This window comes from Aotus nancymaae, unplaced genomic scaffold (genome assembly GCF_030222135.1).
Source record: "Aotus nancymaae isolate 86718 unplaced genomic scaffold, 86718_ANA_hifiasm-v0.15.2.pri h1tg000006l, whole genome shotgun sequence".
NCBI lineage: Eukaryota > Metazoa > Chordata > Mammalia > Primates > Aotidae > Aotus > Aotus nancymaae.
This window is the reverse complement of record NW_026988417.1, coordinates 38,546,533-38,561,653: the sequence shown is the minus strand read 5'-3', so window position 1 is coordinate 38,561,653 and position 15,121 is coordinate 38,546,533. Positions and strand designations below refer to the sequence as shown.

The 15,121-nt window shown below is 38.6% G+C and overlaps 1 protein-coding gene across 1 annotated transcript in view; it reads right to left on the bottom strand.

Annotated features, from left to right (window-relative positions):
- UBE2K (ubiquitin conjugating enzyme E2 K) overlaps positions 1-15,121 on the bottom strand; it is an 80,059-nt gene that overhangs the window by 26,414 nt on the left and 38,524 nt on the right. Inside the window, exons 3-4 of the mRNA XM_012474955.3 lie at positions 10,483-10,541; positions 48-130 (exon numbers count right to left, since the gene is read on the bottom strand). Of these exons, the coding sequence (XP_012330378.1) occupies positions 48-130; positions 10,483-10,541 (142 nt within the window). The remainder of the gene's footprint in view (positions 1-47; positions 131-10,482; positions 10,542-15,121) is intronic.

Sequence of the window (15,121 nt, the reverse complement as noted above, 5' to 3'; positions counted from 1 at the left end):
TTGGTATTCATATGAGAAGGAGAGAAGGTGAATTCAAAATCTCTTACCATTGATCTTTCAGGATATCCAAACAAATAGCCCCTGTGACGGAACTAATATTAGGATGCCATATTTTAGTGATAAACCGGACCTAGAATATAAAGCACACTTGAGTTTTTAAGTAACAGAAATAAAACAGTTTAAGTAGAACTACAAGAAAATGAAATCTTCAATCTAAAAAAAGAAAGTTCCCTATATCTATTAAGTCATTTTGCCTAGGTGTAAGAAGGGGTATAGAAGACAAAGGATTCAGTAAGCTGAATGTTGTCACTAACATATATTGTTTCTAAACTCTTTAATAAATGTTCCACCTTTAAACAAACTCAACAATTACTAGGAGCTTACATTTTACCTAGCATAATGGTAGATGACACAAGAATACAACAGAGACTAAAATCCATTTTGGTAAACAAAGTAGTACACAAAATAAAAACATAAATAGTAAATGGAACTTTTCTTCATGTGAGGCAAGGTGCAGAATAGGTTTGAGGAAAAAAGCAAGTAAAATCAGTGAATGGAAGCACAAATAGTAAGTGACTGTGCTTCTCTTAATCTTTCTGTAGAATTTTTTCTCAAATTATTTTCATTGGAGGGCCCATTATGATGTAGCAGGTACTGAGAAGACTCTAAGGCTTAGAGTTTAAGAAATCTACCCAAAATCAAAGAGGTAGTTAAACAGAGACTAATGTAAACTCTCACAATCTGTTTCCAGATTCTGAGTCTAATCATCTCATTATTTGTCCTCAGTATGTAATAATAATAATAATAAACCAACAAGTGAAAATGCTAAAACATGAGGATCGCTTGAATCTGAAAGGTTGAGGCTGCAGCAAGCTGTGATTGTACCATGGTACTACAGCCTGAGCAAGAGAGCTTGACCAAATGAAAAAAAATTAACTCTTTAATATATGCTCCTAAGCTATTTATGGAAAGAAGCTAAGAGTTTCCACTTCTCTTATCTCTTTGTCACTTCTTGATTTTTCTACACTACCTGTTTCTTCCTTATATCCTGCTCGCTCACTAACTCATATTCAATCTAAAAAAGCACTTTAACTCGCCAACGACTTTAAAATAAGAAAACCAACAGATACTTTCCATTCCTTCATTCTTGCTATGCTTGATTCCTTTTAGTCTTAATAATTTTACTACTTTCAATGATACCTAATTCTCTCCAACCACCTTCCCATTAAAGGAGACAATTATTCGTCACCTAGGTTACTACAGTCTCCTGACTTTATTGCATACCTGCCTGTTCCCTCCAATTATTTTCCACACCAAAATTAAAGAGAGCCCTTTAAAACAAATCTGATTTGCATCACTGTGCTGCTTAAGGACCATTAGTGACCTCTCATTCCCTTCAGGTAAGCCCACTCTCTCTTTTTTTTTTTTTTTTGAGAAGGAGTCTTGCTCTGTCACCCAGGCTAGAGTCTAGAGTGCAATGGCGCAATCTTGGCTCACTGCAATATCCGCCTCCCAGGTTCAAGCAATTCTCCCTGACTCAGCCTCCCAAGTAGTTTAGATTTTAGGAGCCCACCACCACACCTGGCTAATCTTTGTATTTTTAGTAGAGATGGGGTTTTGCCATGTTGGCCAGGCTGGTCTCAAACTCCTGACCTCAGGTGATCCTCCCACCTCAGCCTCCCAAAGTGCTGGGATTACAAGCAGGAGCCACCGCGGTAGGCCAAGCCCACACTCTTTAACCTGGCCCTAGACTACCCCTGAAATCTCAAGTTTTACCTCTATCCCATACTCCACTCTCCTGCTCAAAAAGTCATATTCAACTTTTCCCCTGCTCTGGGCCTTCATACATATTTGTTTTCTCAGTAACACGCCTCTATACCCTCTTCTCTCAATGAATTCCTAGTTATTCTTCAAGTTTGTTTCTATATCACTCCTTCCTGATCTGTTCCACACAGCTGTAGTTTCCTTTGCTATAGTATTAATTACACTTCTATGATTTCTGCCTTATTTGTCTGGTCTTCCCTAAAAGACACTGTATCCATCCTACTTAATAAAGTATTCCTAGTATTTAAGTGACTCACACTGAAGGAATGTGCACTTAACATTATGGCAAACATGTTATTATAGGCTTAAATAATATCAAATACAATGCAAGTTAAGTAAGACAGTAATGTAGGGCTTATGAACACATTTCTCTCTCTCTCTCTCTCTCTCTCTAAGACAGTATCTCAGTCCTGTATCCCAAGCTTGAGTGCAATGGTACAATCTTGGCTCACTGCAACCTCAGCCTTCCAAGTAGCTGTGACTACAGGCACACACCATCACATCCAGCTAATTTTTAAATTTCCAGCACTGATGGGGTTTCACCATATTACCCAGGCTGGTCTTGAACTCCTGGGATCACAAGATCTGCCTGTCTTAGGCTCCCAAACTACTAGGATTACAGGCGTGAGCCACTGAGCCTGAATCAAACATTGTTTTATAACAGGTATAACCACAAATGGAGGAGGTATAACCACAAATGGGAGGAGGAGGGAGGGGGAAGGAGGGGGGAGGGGGGAGGAGGGAGGAGGGGGGAAGGGGGGAGGGGGGAAGAGGGGGGAGGGGGGAGGGGGGAGGAGAGGGGAGGGGGGAAGAGGGGGGAGGAGGGGGAGGAGGAGGAGGGAGGAGGGAGAGGGGAGGGGGTGGGGGGAGGGGAGGGGAGGAGGAGGGGGAGGAGAGGGGAGGGGAGGGGAGGAGGAGGGGGGAGGGAGGAGGAGGAAAAGAAAAAGAATAATTCTGAATTTGCAGATGAGAATTTAATCTTCAAGGGCTGGATGTGGTGGCTCACACCTGCAATCTCAGCACTTCAGAGGTTGAGGTGGGTGAAATCACTTAGGCCCAGGAGTTCAAGAGAATCCTGGGCAACCCCCATCTCTACAAAATACAAAAAATTAAGCCAGGCATGGTAGTGTATGCCTGTAGTCACAGCTACTTGAAGGCTGAGGTGAGAGGATCACTTGAGCCCGGAGGGCAGAGGCTGCAGTGAGCTATGATCGTGCCACTGCACTCCAGCCTGGGCAACAGAGCAAGACCTTGTCTCAAAAACTAAACTGAAATACAAATTTTGTAAAAAAGAATTTAATCTTCGGCCGGGCTTGGTGGCTCATGCCTGTAATCCCAGCACTTTGGGAGGCCAAGGTGGGTGATCACCAGGTCAAGAGATCAAGACCATCCTGGCCAACATGGTGAAACCCCGTCTCTATGTAAAAAAATAAAATAAAATAAAAAATAAAAAAAAAGAATTTAATCTTCAAGATTATCTCCGTGGCCGAGCACAGTGAATAAAGTCTGTAATCCCAACAATTTGGGATGCCAAGGTGGGAAGACTGTTTGAGGCTATGAGTTTGAGACCAGCCTGGGCAACGTAATAAGACCCTGTCTCTATTAAAAAATAATAATCATAGCCTGTAATCCCAGCACTTTGGAAGGCCAAGGTGGGCGGATCACCTGAGGTTGGGAGTTCAAGACCAGCCTGACCAACATGGAGAAACCCTGTCTCTACAAAAAATACAAAATTAGCCGGGTGTGGTGGCATGTGCCTGTAATCCCAGCTATTTGGGAGGCTGAGGCAGGAGAATCACTTGAACCCAGAAGGCAGAGATTGTGGTAAGCCGAGATTGTACCATTGCACTCCAGGCTGGGCAACAAGAGGGAAACTCCGTCTAAATAATAATAATAATAGTAACAACAACAACAATAATAATAAAGTCTTTTTATTTTCACATACGAAACTAATACTGGCATTGTCTGGGAACTTCAGAACACTCATTAGCTTTGGGAAGCACTCAATGAATAAAAACAGAAATCTGAACACTGTAACAGTGGATACTAAATGTTCCCAGATAGAAACGAAGGAAACTATTCTTAATTGTCAATATTGGCATAGCATCAATGGTTCTTATCTCCTCCTACAAGATGCACTGTACATTTGATTCACTTTTTAGTTTAACAAACACTTCAGCTCCTACTTCATGGTAGATCTGAGTTCCTATTTCCATCTGTAACTTCCAGTTTTAAGATCTGAAAATATGTGAAGTGTATCTTTTTTTTTTTTTTTTTTTTTTTTTTTGAGATGGAGTCTCACTCTATTGCCCAGGCTAGAGTGCAGTAGCATGATCTTGGCTCACTGCAACCTTCGCCTCCAGGGTTCAAGCAATTCTCCTGCCTCAGCCTCCTGAGTAGCTGGGATTATAGGCGTATGCCACCACACCCAGCTACTTTTTATATTTTTAGTAGAGATGGGGTTTTGCCATGTTGGCCAGGCTAGTCTTGAACTCCTGATCTCAGGTGATCCACCGACCTCGGCCTCCCAAAGTGCTGGGATTACAGATGCGAGCCATCGCGCCTGGCCATATCTTGCTTTTTATTTAATTAATTTATTTTTGAGACAGGGTCTCAAAGCATATTGCATTATTAAACCAGCTTTAACTCTTATCATACCAAATAAATACTATTTTACTTTGAATATGCATGTACAGATGAGCATATGCTCATTAAAGATTATTAGCATTGGTATGTATATGCAATACATTAACATGTAAAAAGTATGTTGATAACACCAAGGAAAAAGAGCAAAATTCACAACTTAAACTCTTTTTTTTGAGAGAGTCTTGCTCTGTTGTGCCAGGCTGCAGTGCAGTGGCACGATCTCAGCTCACCGCCTCGCAGGTTCACGCAATTCTGCCTTAGCCTCCCGAGTAGCTGGGACTACAGGCCCATGCTACCACACCCAACTAATTTTTTTTTTTTTTTTTTTTTTTGGCATTTTTAGTAGAGACAGGTTTTAGCCATTTTGGCCAAGCTGGTCTTGAATTCCTGAGCTCAAGCCATTCACCCGCCCCTGCCTCCCTAAGTGCTGGGATTACAAGCGTGCAAACCACCACACCCAGCCTACAACTTAATCTCTATTAGAGCAGGACAAACCATTGGGCTAGAATTTTACTAATGATTTTTTTCACTAACACAATATACACTGCAATTTAATGCTAGAAATCATATTGGTTATATGCATTTAATCAAATTCATTCTACACTATTTTTCACCTGATTCAAAGATATTTTTTCTCTGTTTAGAAGTAAACCTATGCCTCTGGTCAATAATTTATTCCATAATAATAAACAGAAAATATTCTGTGACCATGGTAAGACAAATGTGCATTTTTAATCTTTTTTCAAATTCTGAAATTTGAAAAATTTGTTACTAGCTGCATAGTAGTAACAAGAATATAACCGGCTACTTTGATACTTTTACCAATCATTAAGACTTAAAATTAAGCCTGAGTCCCTACACATGTGAACATATAATTCAGCAAGAAATTTACATAAATAATTCCCATTCTTCCCATTTATTTACCAACCAGTAAAAATTCAAATCAATGTAGTATACATCTAGAACATATTTATCATGTTTATTAACATTTACTGTAAGAGCATAATGCCATAAGTGAGGTATATACCATATTTATTTTCTTGTTTGTTCTTTTTTGTTATTTTTTAAAATTTTTATTACATATATACCATATTTAAAGAACACTAAACTGCAACTATGACTAATTGGTTGAAGCCACAGTAAGACAAATTGGGGTTGAACCGAAGAAGATGTTTCTAAATGTCAAAGCTACCTTCAAAAGGACAGTGGAATTAGAGATGTAGAGGCCTTTTTCTCTCTCTTTTTTTTATTTAATATGAATAATGGAAGCACTGTGGTTTGTATTTTTTTCTTTTTTATTGTGACTAGAGACAGGGCCTTGCTATGATGTCCAGGCTGAACTCAAACTCCTGAGCTCCAATGCTTCTCCTGCCTTGACTTCCCAAAGTGCTCGGATTATATAGGTGTGAGCCACCATGCCTGGTCAGATAATAGTGGCTAAACAGCAATATGAGGTAGTAGCAAAAACATCAGATATACTTCAGTTCTTATGTTTTGAGTCTATTTTTCTCATTTCAATGAAACAGGGGGGTGGGTGTGGCGGCTCATACCTGTAATCCCAGCACTTTGGGAGGCCAAGGTGGAGGGATCACTTGAGCCCAGGAGTTAAAAGCTGCATTAAGTTATGATTGTGCATGGCACTACACTCCAGACTGAGCAACAGAGCAAGACACCGTCTCTAAAAAAAATTGGGAGTGAGGTGGAAGAGATTTAATAAAACAGTTATTATTTATTTCAAGAATTAAAGTAACAGGTCAAAGTGCCTAAAATAGAGCCATAACTATGCAATTACTTTGAAGCTATTATACACTATAAAGGCTACACCTTTACTGAGACATAATTCACCCACTTACAGTGTACAACGTTCTTTTCTTTTTTTTTGAGATGGAGTCTCGCTCTGCCGCCCAGGCTAGAGTGCAATGGCACGGGGTCTCAACTTACTGCAACCTCCACCTCCCAGGTTCAAGCAATTCTCCTGCCTCAGCCTCCCAAGTAACTGGAATTACAGGCGCTTGCCACCTCACCCAGCTAATTTTTTTATTTTTAGCAGAGACGAGGTTTCACCATGTTGGCCAGGCTGGTCTTGAACTCCTGACCTCAGGTGATCCACCCACCTCAGCTTTCAGAAGTGCTGGGTTACGGGTGTGAGCCACCTCACCTGGCAAGTGTACAACTTTCTAACTTTTAGTATATTCACAGACTTGTGCAATTATCATCACAATCTAATTTTGTACTATTTTATCACCTTAAAAAGAAACCCTGTAACCATCAGCAGTTACTTTCCCATTCTTCTATCTCTAAACCACCACCAATCTCCTTTCTGTCTCTAGGATTTGCCTTTTCCAATGTTTCATATAAATAAAACAATACAATGTAAAGCTTTTGTGTCTGGTTTCTTTCATTTAGCATACTGTTTTCAAGGTTCATGTACGTTGTAGCATTTATCAGTACTTCATTCTTCTTTATAACCAAATAGTATTCCACAATATGGATATACGACGTTTTATTTATCCATTCACCAGTCGATGGGCATTTTTGGTTGCTTCCATTTTTTGGCTATAATGAACAGTGCTGGTATAAACATCTGTGTACAAGTTACTGTGTGAATAAATGTTATACCTAGAAGTAGAAATGCTGAGTCACAAGAGAACTCTAAGTTTGCCATTTTGATCAAACTGTTTCCCAATGAGGCTGCGATAACATCTTAAATTTCCTCAAGCAATGTATGAGAATTTCAATTTATAGAGAAAATTTAAGTGTCAATGCTACTGTATATTAAAATGTTGTTATAGAGGAAAGTCAACAAGCTATTTTGGAAAGGGACTCCCTCTCTTGGGGTGGTAGTCACTGGTTAATGCCATATAACATTTACCAAGTGCTTACTACTATTCCAGGCACTTGTAACTATCACATTTCATCAAATCTCAGGCACCATCAACTATTTAAGACACCACTGTTTTATGTACCCTTATGTGATATGGTTTGGATTTGTGTCCCCGCTCAAATCTCATGTCAAATGATAATCCCCAATGTTGGAGGTGGGGCCTGGTGGGAGGTGACTGGATTATGGGACTGGTTTCTCATGGTTTGACACCATCCCCCTTGGTGCTATGGTGGTGTGAGCTCTCATGAGAACTACTTGTCTTCAAGTATGTGGTATTTCCCCCAACTCTCTCTTGCTCCTGTTCCTGCCATGTAAGATGTGTCTGCTTACCCTTGGTCTTCTGCCGTGATTGTAAGTTTCCTGAGGCCTCCTCAGAAGCAGAAGCCACTGTGCTTCCTGCACAGTCTACATAACCATGAGCCAATTAAACCTCTTTTTTTTTTTGAGATGGAGTCTCGGTTTATCAGAGCCATATGTAATCTGGGTTCCATTTAACTTCTAAGCCTCAGCTCACTCATTTATTAGGGCAGTTATAAAAACTTTTGGGAAAGGTATATAAAATTCCTAGCACAGGCTAGGTGCTGTGGCTCACGCCTGTAATCCCAGCACTTTGGGAGGCCGAGGCAGGTGGATCACCTGAGGTCAGGAGTTCAAGAGCAGCCTGGCTAACATGGTAAAACCCCGTCTCTACTAAAAATACAAAAAATTAGCCAGGAGTGGTGGTGGGTGCCTGTAATCCCAGCTACTCGGGAGGCTAGGGCAGGAGAATCGGTTGCACCCAGAAGGAGGAGGCTGTGGTGAACCGAGATTGCGCCATCGCACTCCAGCCTGGGCAACAAGAGTAGGACTCCGTCTCAAAAAAAAAAAAAAAAAAAAAAAAAAAATCCTAGCACAAAACAAGTGACAGCTGCTACCCTCATTATTAAATAGTAAAAATACAGTGGCTGAGAACAGTCCTTCTAAGAGCTCTTTTCTTTCTTCCTTTCTCATTTCCATGAAAAAACAAAACCCAAATGTCCATCTACAGCAGAATGAAAAAACAAAATTTGATCTACACTTATAATGGAATATTATTCAGTCTTAAAAACAAAGAAATTCTGAAACATGCTATAATATGAATGAACCTTGATTACATTATTACATAAGCCAGACACAAAATAGCATTATAGAATTCCACTTACATGAGGTTCCTGAAGTAGTCAAATTCAGAGAAACAGAAACAGTGGTTACCAGAAGCTGGGAGCAGGGAATAATAGGGAGTTATTGCTTAATGGGTACAAAGTTTCAGTTTGGGAAGGTGAGAAAGTTCTACAGACAGATGATGGTAAAGGTTAAACAACAAGGTAAATATACTGCCACTGAACTGTTCACATAAAAATGATTACAATGGGCCGGGCGCGGTGGCTCACGCCTGTAATCCCAGCACTTTGGGAGGCCGAGGCGGGTAGAACACAAGGTCAGGAGTTAAAGACAAACCTGGCCAAGATGGTGAAACCCCATCTGTACTAAAAATACAAAAATTAGCCAAGCATGGTGGCAGAAGTCTGCAATCCCAGCTACTTAGGAGGCTGAGGCAGAAAACTGCTTGAACTCGAGAGGCAGAGGTTTGCAGTGAGCCAAGATTCCTACACTCTAGCCTAGGCGACAGAGTGAGACTCTGCCTCAAAAAAAAAAAAAAAAAAAAAAGAAAATGATTACAATGGTAAATTTTATGTTATGTATATTTTATCATAATAAAAAAAAATCCACCAGGCTTAGCAGAAAATAGATGTACATAAAACAACAGACTAATAGGCAGCCCATACTGCTAGGTGAGCCAAAATTACCATGGAACTTCCATTATCTTATCTATTCTTAAATGGAAACAACCAATAGGTTGAATGAACAAATTCTAGAACATTCTGAGTAACTGCTATTATTTGCTCAAGGGATACTATACTATTGGGAACTACTGATAATATATAGGTATATAAGAAATGGTCCTTGACTCAGGAGCATAAAAGCTAGTAAAAGATAAATACCAAAAATAATACATGAGTTGGAGCTGTATTTGTGTTGCCACTATATAAATTGTATAAAACACTACTGAGAGAGTAGAGGGAGAAACATTTGATTAAGTCAGCTTAATGGAGAAAGTGATACTTGGGCCTCAGAGAAAACTAGAATTTTAAATAATAGGGAAAAGATTTAAGTGAAAATGATAGAAAGCTGTGGAAGAATAAGCATCATCTACAAATAAACAATCTAAGATAGAAAATGAGACCCACATTGCGGGTGGAAGTGGTAAAAGATTAGAGAAAAAAGAAGATTGGGGTCAGGTTCTAGGAGGTTTTAAGTGCTAATCTATGAAGTTTAGACTGTATTCAGGGAAAGAAAAGAAGCATGATCGAAACTGCACTCTAGGAAGATTTCTAGACCAACAGTGCAGAGAATGAGTAGAAATGGCAAAGATGAAAGGATGATTAAATAATAGACAAAACAGAGAATAAAGTTGAATGCCTAAATTAAAGTGCTGATGACAGTAAAAGCAGAGACATAAAGGAAGTGGTTCAATCAAAAAATAAGTTTAGATTGGGTCCCCCTGTTATACATGATCATAGAGTATTGCATTCCCCCTTTCAACATTTATCACAGTTGCAATTCAATTTCAGTATTGCTCACAGTTGCAATCTCCATTTCTGAGCTCTATGAGAGTAGTAACAGTGTCTTAGTTACTGCTATATTCCTTGGCACACAGTACTCAAATAATGGCTGAATGAAGGTAGAATGTACTCTCCTAAAACACATACTTCTTTGAGTCAAGTAAGAACCTCTGTTTATATGTAAAAGGGTTCTCTAAATTTGGGAACACTGCAAGTATTTCTAGATCTAGTATATAAGCCATTGTCAGATGTACATCCTATTCAGTTTTGAGCCATTACTGGCTGCCTTTGGGTAAGTTTGCTTTTCAATCTAATTTCAGAGGCAAGTCATCTGCCATTACCTAAAATCCTGCCCACATCAAGTTTACACAGTAAACAACTCAAAAAGCTGTGACTTTTAATAGACCCTAAAATATATATTAATAAAATGAGGTCAGAAATATAAAATATTTTATAAGTTCATGCACAAAAATAGGCTTACAATACCTTAGGGGGATTAAATGGGTATGTTTCTGGTATTTTTATCTCTAGTTGATATCTTCCTCCTAAAAAAATGGGGAAAACAAAGTTAAGAATGCTGCTCACTTCAAACATGTAAAGATATTTATATTTATTTATATTAATTTATTTATATTTATAATTTATTTATATAAATATATTTATAAATATATTTATATTGATGAACTTTTCAAAGCAGCTATTATTTTATATTCAATTATAAACATTCATTTTAAAGTTGAAACCCAGAAAGTAATCAAAAGCACTAGTTTTAAATTTAAAGGCTGTTTAAAGCATACAGATCCTGAAGCTATCTAGGGACAATAAAAAAAAAGAGAGAGAGAGAAAAAAAAATAAAGCATACAGAATATCCATTTCATACAACTGTATTTGTTTATCAGTGAGTAACAGAGCTAGAGATTAATATATCAAATCCAAACAATCCAACACCAACATTTCATCAGGGCAATTAACGACTATAGTTTTTTTTGTTTTTTTTTTTAAGACGGGGTTTCACCATGTTGGTCAGGCTGGTCTTGAACTCCTGACCTCAGGTGATCTGCCCGCCTTGGCCTCCAAAGTGCTTGGATTACAGGCATGAGCCACCACACCTGGCCTAACTATTATAGTTTTAATTGCCTACTGTTTTCTATAATCCACCTTGTTAAGAATTGCTAAATAGCAAACAAAAAAAAACCGAAAAGAAGAAAGAAGGCAAGGAGGTATAAAAGTATAGATGATACAAAGGATACAGATTATGCCATAAACAAAATTCTACTTTTAACTGGTTCTCGAAAATGAAATAAGGTCCCAATCTTTTAATTTGTGCCCTAAATTAAATGTTCATACTTGTTAATTTTAATTGCACCATTTTATTGGTGCAATTAAACTGCAATTACTTTTGCACCAACGTAATAAAAACAAGCTGGTTCCATGGCTAATGCCTGTAATCTCAACACTTTGGGAGGCCAAGGTGGGAGGTCTGCTTAAAGTTAGACCAGGAGTTTGAGTACAGCCTGGTCAATATAGCAAGACCTTGTCTCTATTTTAATATAAAAAACTTTATATCCTTAAATTTTTAAACAAAATTTAACAAGAGAGAGAGACAAAAAGACAAAAAGCTATCTCTTTAAATGGGTATATAAAATGTAAAATTTTACCAAGGAGCTTTTCTAATGAGTAATATACAAATAGAAGGCATCTTTTTGTTTTGTTTTGACGTTATCTTGAGCAACTAGCAGCTAAACAAGCATTTTTTAAAAGTTCATCTAGCTTCTCACAGTTGGGGTGCTCAAGGAGAAGATAACTGCCTCTTAAGAAACTCTAGGCAGGGCACAATGGCTCACGCCTGTAATCCCAGCACTTTGGGAGGCTGAGGTGGGCCCATCTCATGAGGCCAGGAGTTCAAGACCAGCCTGGCAAACATGGCAAAACCCATCATTACTAAAAATACAAAAATTAGCCAGGTGTTGTGGCATGTGGCTGTAATCCCAGCTACTTGGGAGGCTGAGGCACAAGAATCACTTGAACCCAGTAGGCAGATTATACACTGAGCCAAGACTGCACCACTGCACTCCAGCCTGGGTGACAGAGCAAGAATCTGTCTCAACACAAAAAAAAAAAAAAAAGGAAGAAAGAAAAGAAACTCTGAAGGGAGAAGTCTTGCACTGGATAAGAGGCTGGATTCAACTTTTAACTCTAATGCACCTTCTAAGATTTTATGACAAATTATTAATAACATGGAATATTATAAAATATAGTCAATAAAACTGTGCTATTGAAATATTTATATATATATATATAAGACTATGAGATTTTGTTTCAAGATAATCAAAGAATAGATTAGATCAAAGATGGCCATGAACTGATAAGTTATTAAAGCTGGCTGGACAGGTTTCATTACATTCTTCTTCTTTTTTATGTACCTGAAACTTCTGGTAATAAAAAGTAAAATAAAAAATTGTGTGTTCATGGAGAGAAATGCCAGATATAGGTGATGGGGAGGAAGGCAGCACATCACACTGCCATGTGTGTACCTATGCAACAATCTTGCATGTTCTTCACATGTACCCCAAAACCTAAAATGCAATAAAAAAAAAATTGGAAAAAAAAAATTGTGTGTTAGGAGCATTATTATCTTTAAAATTCTATACACTCAGCTCTCTAAAAAGTCAAACAGGAGACTTTCTTCAGTATATTCTAGACTGTCAAATACACCTCCTCACTCCTCCACTGTTATGAATGGATGGATAACTGAATTTGAGGGGGAAAAAAAGTGGTACTATTTTCTTCAAGCCCTTTTTGGTTCTAATACTTTTTTTTTTTTTTTTTTTTTGAGACAGGGTCTCGCTCTGTTGCCCAGGATGGAGTGCAGTGGCGAGATTCTGGTTTGGTTCCAGCGATTTTTGTGCCTCAGTCTCCTGAGTAACTAAGATTATAGGTGCCTGCCACTACCACGTCTAGCTTTTGTTTTTTGAGACTGAATCTTTCTTGTTACCCATGCTGGAATGCAATGGCACTATCTTGGCTCACTGCAACCTCTACCTCCTGGGTTCAAGCAGTTCTCCTGCCCCAGCCTCCCAAGTAGCTGGGATTATAGGCGCCTGCCACCATCCCCAGCTAATTTTTGTATTTTTAGTAGAGACAAGGTTTCACCCTGTTGGCCAGACTGGTCTCAAACTCCTGACCTCAGGTGATTCCCTCGCCTTGGCCTCCCAAAGTGCTAGGATTACAGGCATGAGCCACTGAGCCCAGCCAATTTTTGTATTTTTAGTAGAGATGGGGTTTACCATGCTGGTCAGGCTGGTCTTGAACTCCTGCCTCAGGTGATGCACCTGCCTCAGGCTCCCAAAGTGCTGAGATGATAGGCTTGAGCCATCACGCTTGATCTCTTCTCTTCCTGCTATTTTTTTTTTTCCACTTGCCCAGGCTAGAGTGCAGTGGGGCAATCTTGGCTCACTGCAACCTCCACCTCCTGGTTCAAGTGATTCTCCTACCTCAGCCTCCTGAGTAGCTGGGACTAAAGGCACACACTACCAGCCCGGCTAATTTTTGTATTTTTTAAGTAGAGATGGGGTTTCACCATTTTGGCTAAGCTGTTCTTGAACTCCTGACCTCAAATGATCCACCTGGCTTGGCCTCCCTAAGTGCTGGGATTACAGGCGTGAGCCACCTCGCTTGGCCACTAGTTCTTTTTAATAGAATCCCATAGTGACTAATGCACGAGTTGAACTAAATGCCTCAATCACAGAACATATAATAATAATGAAATTTAAAGAAAAGTAGCGGGAAGAAAAAAAGGACGGGTAAGAGAAAGGTATCTGAAGAAGCTGTCTATACCCAGAATTATAAATGCTAGCTTCAAATATAGTCATAATAAATTTGGCTTCAGCACTACATAGGCTTTTCTTTTTCCTTCCTAAGAATAATTTTTTTTTTTCTGGTTAAACTCCAGATTACCATCTCTATAACCCATTATACAAAGTTCTTCTTGAATGGCCATAATAATCCCTTAGGAGCAATGTGAGAGCTGAGAGATATTATATAAATAATGCTGGACTCCAGAGTCTCCAAAATCTTATAACTATCCCATATGTTACATGCTCTGACAACTTTCAATATATAACCACTTAACATTAATCACAGTGTTATTTGATCAGGGTGATACAACTAATAATACTAATACTAATTTATGATAACTACATTATTCATATTATAATTGCTTTTACTATAAAACATTAACTTTTGAAGAATAGCTTTTAATATTAAAAATTAATGATCTTGGCCTGGCGTGGTGGCTCACGTCTATAATCCCAGCACTTTGGGATGCCGGGGAGGGCGGATCATGAGGTCAAGAGATCAAGACCATCCTGGCCAACATGATGAAACCCCATCTCTATTAAAAATACAAAAATTAGCTGGGTGTGGTGGCGCATGCCTGTAGTCCCAGCTACTTGGGAGGCTGAGGCAGGAGAATTGCTTGAACCCAGGAGGCGGAAGCTGCAGTGAGCTGAGATGGCGCCACTGCACTCCAGCTTGGCATCTGGTGACGGAGTGAGACTGTCTCAAAAAGAAAAAAAAAAATTAATGATCTTTAACTTAACCCAAAGAGGATGAGATGGGAAAGAAATGAGAATTTTTAAACTGTCAACAATGACTAGAAGAACTTTTAGGAAGAAAAGCTCAAGAACTAAACTGTCCCTTTGTCATTGAATTATTAAGGTAAAAGAAGTTAAGAAAACTGAGTTAAGTAACATGGCATTTTCCTATAAGTATTCTATTTCACAATCTGATTCTTTTAATACTAAAAAAAACAGCTGCCTCATTACTTAATAATGGTTATAAAAAGCTTAACATTCCACATGTAAACTTTTGACTTAGCATTTTAGATTTCTAAAAACTCAAAATATTGCAACATCCTTGCAATAAATATTTAAATATTTTACCTATCATTATATTTCAAAGAAAAAGCATTAAAGTTTATGCCCTTAGTGCTTTTCCTTAATAAAATGAATAACTTCTCTTAACAGTTTTACAAAAAATAATAGAATTCAAGTCATTCTATCTCAAATATATGCCAAAAAGTATATTAAATCTAATCTTATCAAAATATTGTTTCATTTAGCAG